Raw genomic sequence first — 8042 nt, 5'->3', positions numbered from 1 at the left:
CCCTCGCCTGCGGGAGCTGGGCTGCCGCGGCCACCTGCTCGCCCGTCGCCCCCCGCTCTTGCCCGGCCCCGAGCTTCCCATTGTCTGTCCGTGGTCTGCGCGTCCTGGACACTCGGCGGACACCTGACTCCCGGGCTCGGGCGGGCTAAGGGAATGGTCCTTGCTTGGGGACTAGGAGGGAGGCCTAGCTTTCGGCTTTGGGTCCACCTGGGGGCGGGGGACCAGAGTACATTAGTTATTAATTGTGCTGCTGCGAAGCCGCTGAGGGTGTGCGTGCTTCCCCTCAATCCGAGTGTGGGGGGCGCGGGGCAGAAGTTCCCAGAGCAGCCCTGGAGAGGCCCCCAAACCGAGGCTTCGAACCCGAAAGCACGATCCGGGGTCCCCAAAACAGCTGTGTCCCGCCCCCCCAACACACAAGCACAGCCCACTCCTCGTTTTCCCTCGGAAAGATCGTGGAGGTTGTGCGCGCGCGCGCGCGTGTGTGTTAGGGCTGGGGAACAACACCCCGGCTTTTTCTTGCAAAGGGTGGGACTGGAGATAACCTGATCCTCGTCCTGGATTTTCTGGGGCAGAGATAGACCAGGGGACCCTGTGTTAACTCATGCGTAGGAAGCGCGGCCAGCCGGAATAGCTAGGTAGAGGTGGGGATGGGGGGTGGGGGGGTCGTGTGTATTTAGGGAGCCTTTCTTTGGCTCCAGTCCAGCCCCAGTTTGCCTCGACAGATCCGGGGAGGTGGTGTTTAATTAAAAGCCTGGCTTCCAGAAGAGTGGGCAGGTTTGGAAAGCTGTGCGGGCGGGTGGGTGTGGACAGCCCCTCTTCAGCTCTGCTTGGCGCCTGGAGCAGCTTTTGTCTGATGAAGTGTGCGGTTTGGAGAGGCTTCTTGCCTCAGAGATGGACTTTAGGAAGGAATGCTCAGCTGTCAACTCCTGCTTCCCCTTTTTAGAGCCAGCTACCACCTCTCCCAGGGTAAACTTTGTCTAGGAGCCCCTTCTTGGTCTTGTCCATTTAAAAATCCTGTGTATCTTGTGTATTTTGTCAGAGATTGACATTCATGTGGCTTAATCTGCAGCCAGACCCTGCTTGCCCAGGAATGCCTCTAATCCAGGCATTTGGAATTAGATGGATTAGGCCCTCTTCAAAGACAGCCCCTCATTCCTTTGCCCGTCCATGTCCACATTGCATTCCCGAAGTGCTCTTTTGAACAAAGATCGGTGTCCTCCTTTGGACTCGCACATTTATCGTTAACTTCAATTCTGCACACCTTATAGTCAGACCAGCTTGGTCTGAGGCGCACATGGTAAATTCTGATTTCCGGAGGAGGAACTTGAGGATGGGGAAGCTGCTTGTGCTTTGTGGCGAGGAGATGCGAGGCTGTTACCAGTCCCTGAGTAGTGACAAGAAGCCGGGCCCTGACGGAGCCCTGGCTGTAGCCGCAGAGTTACCCACCTGGCCTTTCTCTCTTTGTCCTTTACCCAGATCCACATCAGCGTTCCTAGTCCTCTGCGACTCCAGAGCCCTTCAGAGGTATCCCTTCCCCCATGCTGGGCGCTCCTGCCTTCTGCCTGTGTCCACATTGCCTGGTGGTATGCTCTGTCCAGAGATTTGTGGGTGCTGAGGTGTGGTTCTTTTTGCAAAGTTCCTGTTAAAAATCAAATCTCAGCCCCATCAGTACTGAGTGTAGAGTTTGTAAACCCAAAGTTCTTTCCCCTTGAGTTTAATAGGTTTAGTCAACATTCTGTGGGAAAGCATTTATTTTAAAGGTTTTTTTGTTTATATTGTTTTGTTTTGGCAGTAAAGTATTTTAAAAACAAGATTGAACAGAAGACTAAACTGTTGGTTTCTACAGAATTTTAGACTTTTGGGAAGTAGAGGGGTAAGGGAAAAATGGAGTGTCTGATTTCCAAGATTATTTATGCATGATACAATGCTGAGTATTTTTACAGAGTTTCTTCTTTTGACAGACTTTTTATGAATTAGAAGGCAGAGATTTTTAAAATGGAAGATAAAAATTTTAAATATGACCATTATGGATAAACAGTATAGAGTATACACCTGCACACAGTTGCCAGCAAAGTCAGGTTTTTAATACCTAGAGTGAGCTGATTTTGTCATGACCTGCTGGTCTTTTTCTCATCTTAACTCCAGTGACACATTTATCATGCCTTTGGTTCCCTTTCTGTTTGCTTTAAGGGAGCAGTGTTAAATGCTAGAAACTGACTTGGAATGCCATTTTATACCATTTTTAGGTTATTTTCTTAAAAGTCATGTTGAACTGGGGGTGAGAAAAGAGAATGCTTTTCTAAGTAACACTTACTTCTTTAGAATGTACGGCAGCACAGGAAGGGAGTCAGTTTCCTCTTGGGGGGTGGGAAAAAAAGAAAGAAAAACAGAAAATGGAGTAATTTCCAGACCTGATACCATCTGTCTTCTAAAACCAAAGATCTCAAGCAGGGAAAATCAGAGATTGTTCTTGGTCCCACGGAAGGCTACTTCTCCCATTGCAGGGCTGGCTGCCTGGGTGGGGTGTCTGTATTCTCCTTTTCAGGAGTGAGTGAAGGAGAAACCCTCATTTCCCCCTTGGGGACCAAGCATAAAATGAGCAGCATCTGTTAAGTAACTTACCCCCTGAGAGAGGAAACCTGGTGTTTCCCCTTCTGCACCCCTGTGGTGGTGCTCACTAGTGTGGCTTGCACAGTCACGCACTGGCTGCCCTTGCCCGATTGGTGTGAATCACTCACAGAGCTGCTGATTTGTGCTAGTCCGGGAGGAAAGGGGAGACCAGACTGTGAGTGTGGCTGGGGACCACACTGAGGAAGGTCTGGAATTTTTTCTTCGTCCTAGGAAGGATAGGCCAAATCCTGTAAACAGGTTTGTGTTGTTGCTTTTAAGTAACTGACTCAGCATCTGGTGGTGGTTAAGGGGTTTTTAAGGCCAGGGGGCTTTGCTGGCCAAACTTGAGGGCACCTCACCTTGGGGCTGTCTCACTTTTTTAAATAATTAACTTTTTAAAAAAGTTGGATGCTAAAATCAAATATTTTCCTTACCGTTCTTGCTCAAGCCACAGTCAGGAGCTGAGTTGGGCCACCACAGGAGCACTTTGTCCTGGCGAGCAGAGTATTCAGGCTTATATAATGCATCGGAAAAGCAGCCAGCCACACCTGCCGGCTCCTTGCCACGTGTCAGTGTAGACAGGGTGTCCTGTTACCGGCACCTGCAAGCAGCAGAATGGAGGCCTTGTTTGTTCCTCCCTGCGTGTCTGGCTTCCCTTGACCACCGGTGTCCTCTGTCCTGAGTTCTGCCTAAAATGAGAACTGTTAAGGGACTTCATGAATTCCATGGAAATCCTTTGTGGCTGGAAGCATGTCACCATGTTTTCCCTCACTTGTCCTGAGATCAAGAGTGTGGGTGGTAGGCCCAGCACTGGATCGTGACTGCAGGCCCGTTTGTTTCTCTTAAGGTGACTTGGGTTCCTGTCTGGAGAGAGGTTTCCTTCCTTGGTGCTTATTGAGGGCCTACTATATGGAAGGTCTCTTGCTAGGCCCTGCCCTGAAGAGGTGCTTCTCCTGAGGGCTGTTGGCAGACAAAGGAGGTACAATATTAGGCCCTTCAGAAGGGACTGTGGCCCAGGCCAGGGTGTGCAGCAAGCAGGCCCTGCAGGCCTTCCCTTGGAGGACACTGAATAAATCCAGCCAGGGCCTCAGTCAGTGGCCAGGTACTGTGCTGAGGGAGGCAGGCAGCTCTGGAAACACTGACAGCCACACAAAGATGCAAGTGGAGTCCTTGTAAGGACAGATGGCCCTGTGCTGGCTTTTCTCTTAGCAAATGGCTGTGTTTGGCCAGGGTTTTACAGCTTCCTCATTTGGGGCCTGTGGGAGAAGGAGGAAGAGATGTCATAAGATCATGAGCGGGGAACTGCCTGGATTGGGTGTTTATTCAGAGATTAAGGGTCACTGCTGTGGGGATCAGTCTTTCTGGGAAAATCCCTTAGAGACCTTATTTAATCAGATTGTTTAGAATTTGTTTGATGCAGTGAACCTTTGCGTTCTGAAACTCTGTGATTCTGTATCAGAGAGAGAAGGTTGTTCCTGAGTCAGTTTGTACGGGAGGGAGGCCTAGTGGGTTTTGGCCAAGTTCAGCAGTCCCTCCACACATTCTCGAGTGATGGGTCCCGTGCTGTAGTGTTTATGATCAGCCGTGTTGTAGGCACCAAACTCTGCTATGACTTAAGCAAGCAGAAGTACAGTCTTCCCAGCCACATCGGCATTTCCCATGAGCAGGGAGCGGTTTTCAGTGTGTGGCCTGTGCAGGCTGTGTTCTCTGCCCTTTGACCCCTTCTTTTGCACCTTGGCTGTAGAGGAAAAAAAAAAAAGTTAAAATTATATTTGTCAGTTTGGCTGGTTCATTTGAGGTTGTTAAAATGCTTGCAGGGTGAAAAGGTTGAAACTATTGATCCATTAGATGCTTTATCATTTTATCTCGCCTTTTCTGTCTTTGCAAGGAAGCTGGCACCTGGCAAGAGTCCCTCTGCAGTGAGAACATTTAGATGTTCAAATTAGGTGTGGAAAGATGAGATCATTTTGAGTTTCCCATTCCTTCTCGGAACTGTCTTCAGGAGACGTCCCCCCTAAACCCACACTTCTGCAAAAACAAAGAACACTGTCATACCTAACAAGAGCCAAAAAGATTGAGTTGTATAGGACATCAGTCAAGACGCATTTGGGGCCCCTTAAACAGAACTGACTGATGCCTTGAGCCGTTTAGCTCAGATTTGTAGATTACAGTGCCAATATGGCCTTATTAAATAGCAAATGGAAAAGATAAACAGCAAATTAATTGTCTGAATATTAAGGAAATTTATTGTATTTGATTGCAGTAGTTCTACCTTGAATTACATGCAGACTGTAAGAGGTTTTGTCTGAGTATATGCCACAAAACAACCCAAAAGCCATTTCCAGCGCAGAATCCATTCAGAGCAGCTGGTCCATCCTGAGGGTCCACACCTCTCGGCCTTAAGGCCTTGGCCGAGGCTCTTGCCCATCTCTGCTGTTGCCTCACTTGGCTGAGGTGGCTGTATTTTACCCACTGTGCAACTGGGAAGGTTTTGTTGCGCTCGAAGCTCTAGTGTGCCGCTTGGCACATAGTTGAGCTTATTGCTCTTGGCATGCACTGAACAGGGGCACAGAAGGGACTTGGTGAGGACCTGCTGTGTGCCAGGCATTGCCTTATGTACTTGGTGTGCACAATGTCATGTCCCTTTATCTGTTCCACTTTAGAGGTGAGAAAACAGAGGCCTGGAGAAACTCAGTGATTTGTGTGAGACTGAAGCAGGTGGAACTGGTGTTCAGATCTTGGCCTCTGACCCAGAAGCTGGAGTTCATGTCTAGAAAACAGCGCTTCACCTGCCTGAGTCCTGTGAGGCCCCAGGGTCTTGTCTCTCTGCATCTCCAGCCCTGAGCTAGCTTGGAGGAGTGGGCTTGAACCCAGCGACTGGGCGGGGTGGTCACACCTGAGGGGTGGGCAGCCCTAATCCAGCTATCACCTTAGTGGAAAACTTGTAATTTTTCATACACTGGCATATAGTGGCTTCCTTTGTTCTTTCATGCTTAGCGATCTTCAGCAGATGACTTGACATTCTCTGTCCTCTTGCTTCTCTGGTGTGCAGAGGTTGGAGGAGCTTTGGGGCCAGGCCAGTCCTTGTCCACATGTGCAGACTGTGGCGTGTCCTCCGTGACTGCCATGGGTCCAGAGACTGTGGACCCTGGGGCTGGGCTCCTGGGCAAGCCTTACACCTCCTCCCGCTTTGGTAATCATAGGAATCAGCCAAGTTAACCCAGAGTTTGTGACTCCTCAAAAGGAACTCCTTACCTTGAGTTCATTTATGTCCAGCCACTGAACTCTCTTATAAAAGAGCTTTCTGTGTTTAATTCCACCCCAGTAGCCCTCCAGTTTGGCCTGAGTTAGTAGAGCCCTTGCAGGTCTGCCTTTGGAGTTCAGGGGCTAGTCAAAATACCGCTTTCCTGTGCGGATTCTTGGCATAAACTTGGTCCTAGTTTCTGAGTGGTTTTTCGTTTCCTGTCTAGTTTAAGTGGGTAAAAAAAAAATCAGTTGAGTGCCTTTTGAACTGTGTCTTTTTATTTGCTTTCCTTGCCTCACAGAATTGGACAGCAGTAAAAGCATTGGCTTGCTTGGCTTTGGCAGCCTCCTGAGCTATGGCAGGTGTGGTCTGGGCTTTTCTTCCCTGCCACCTAGCACACAGCAGTGCTCTCTGGGGTGGGAGGGCTGGGATGGACAGGGAAGGGTCTGGGCTGGTGTCCCCATTGGGTGGAAGGGACATGGTAGGTGGCAGCGAAGGCCCTGCTAGTTCTGAGAGTTTGAAGACCTGGGCTTGGGACCTGTTCCCCAGAGGTTCCTAGTTGGGGCCCTGGGGTACATTCCTGGTACCAGGACTTTGAAAGCACCCCAGGGAATTCTAGCATGTAGCCAAAGTTGAGAACCGTGGAGTTGGTGGAGTTCCCTATACACACTGAGCCCCTCAGTGTTGTGCAGCTCTTAGTCTGAATAAAAGCTCCTTTAGGTGCTAGCCCAACCGTGTGAAAGTGCTTACCCTGAAGCTTAAGGAATTCGAGGTGGTTAATTCTGTTCTGTGTCTTTTACCATGATTAACAATAAAAATTGAAGAAATGACAGTGGTTCCTGAGGACTAGTTGTGACTCAGGTTGATTGTAAGTCAGTACAGCTGAGATCTGGATGTTTACCTGGTGGTGTACTCAGCAGGATTGGACTAGGGAGTACATTAAACACATGACACATGACTTCTAAGGTTATTTTATGATAATTACCCAAAGAGTCAAATGCAAGGGATGCAAGAGATTAACCACACACTTGAACCCCAAAACATTCAGCTGAGGGCCTGGATCCCAGCAGTGTCCCACACAAGTCCAGCTAAAGGCTTTGAGTCCCAGGCAATGTCCTCCTCGAGTCCACCCAGTGGCCTAGAGCCCACAGCAATGTCTCAGGCTTGTCTATTGAGGATCTGCACCTGGAAGGCTCCAAGGTCAGTGGTGGAAGCCAGAAAATCTATGCTAGCGAGATGAAGGATCTGTGCCACCAAGCTGAGGGATCCACATTGGAGCCAGGAAGTGATGCTCATGGTAAAGGTCAGAGATCCCCTGATGAAAGCAGCAGCTATTCCCAGTGACAGCGAGGTCCTGGGTTCCTCCTCCGATGAGAACAGCCGAGTTCCATCAGGAAAACCATCCATAGCAAGCTTCTCCTAGGAAATCAACAGGCCAAGATCTTCCCTTCCATTTCTCTCTATGGCTATTGGTAATGATCTTCAGATGGATCCTCCATGCCCAGACCATGCAGATTCAGTTCAGCTGGGCGTTACAAATTGCCTATTAGTCAACCCACTACACCTGGGTACACGCTTTAGCTAACAAGAGGCAGATGAATCTTCCATTAACCTAATTAACCTGAGTTGTTTGTACGTCATACCGGTTGTAAGTTGAGGGTCCACCGAATATTGTGAAACATAAGGTTAGTGGGTGTTTTTTTTTTTTTTTTTTTTTTTTTTTTGGTTTTTTAGGTACCAGGGATCTAACTTGGGACCTTGCGCTTGTGGCAGTACCACTGAGCTAAATCCCTGGCCCACATTTGGTTAGTTTTTGAGCAGTATGGGGGATTGAACCCAGGTTCTCACCCATAGTAAGCAAATTCTTTATCATTGAACTACATTTTAAGCTGCAATAAAAATCATTAGCAACAAAAACGAATTTAGGATTCTCAATAGCTTCCGGCTCACTTTCTAACTCCTGCTGGGCACAACATGGCCCTGAAGTCTGTCCTGTAGAAATTCTGGAGCTACTGCTGACCTTGGAGTCAAAGGGATCTGGCTTTGAATGCAGTAGACAAGATACTCATCTCTGTGCCTGTTTCCTCTTCTGTAAAACTGGTTATAATGAAGCACATGTCCTATGGGGTTATCGTGAGGGCTCTGAATAGGAATTACCTGTGAAAGTTTCACCTGTGCCTGGTGCCCA

At 48.8% G+C, this 8042-nt stretch overlaps 1 protein-coding gene across 1 annotated transcript in view; it reads left to right on the top strand.

Moving 5' to 3' along the window:
- The window catches only part of Mtss1 (MTSS I-BAR domain containing 1), a 141860-nt gene that overhangs the window by 1637 nt on the left and 132181 nt on the right, over positions 1–8042 (top strand). The window contains exon 2 of the mRNA XM_033759247.1: positions 1419–1524. Coding sequence (XP_033615138.1) covers positions 1419–1524 — 106 coding nt within the window. The remainder of the gene's footprint in view (positions 1–1418; positions 1525–8042) is intronic.

The sequence above is a fragment of the Fukomys damarensis genome, unplaced genomic scaffold, assembly GCF_012274545.1.
Source record: "Fukomys damarensis isolate Sample0158 unplaced genomic scaffold, DMR_v1.0_HiC HiC_scaffold_5, whole genome shotgun sequence".
NCBI classification, from domain to species: Eukaryota; Metazoa; Chordata; class Mammalia; order Rodentia; family Bathyergidae; genus Fukomys; species Fukomys damarensis.
Note: the sequence above shows the minus strand (reverse complement) of the source record. Positions and strands in the feature narration are given on the sequence as shown.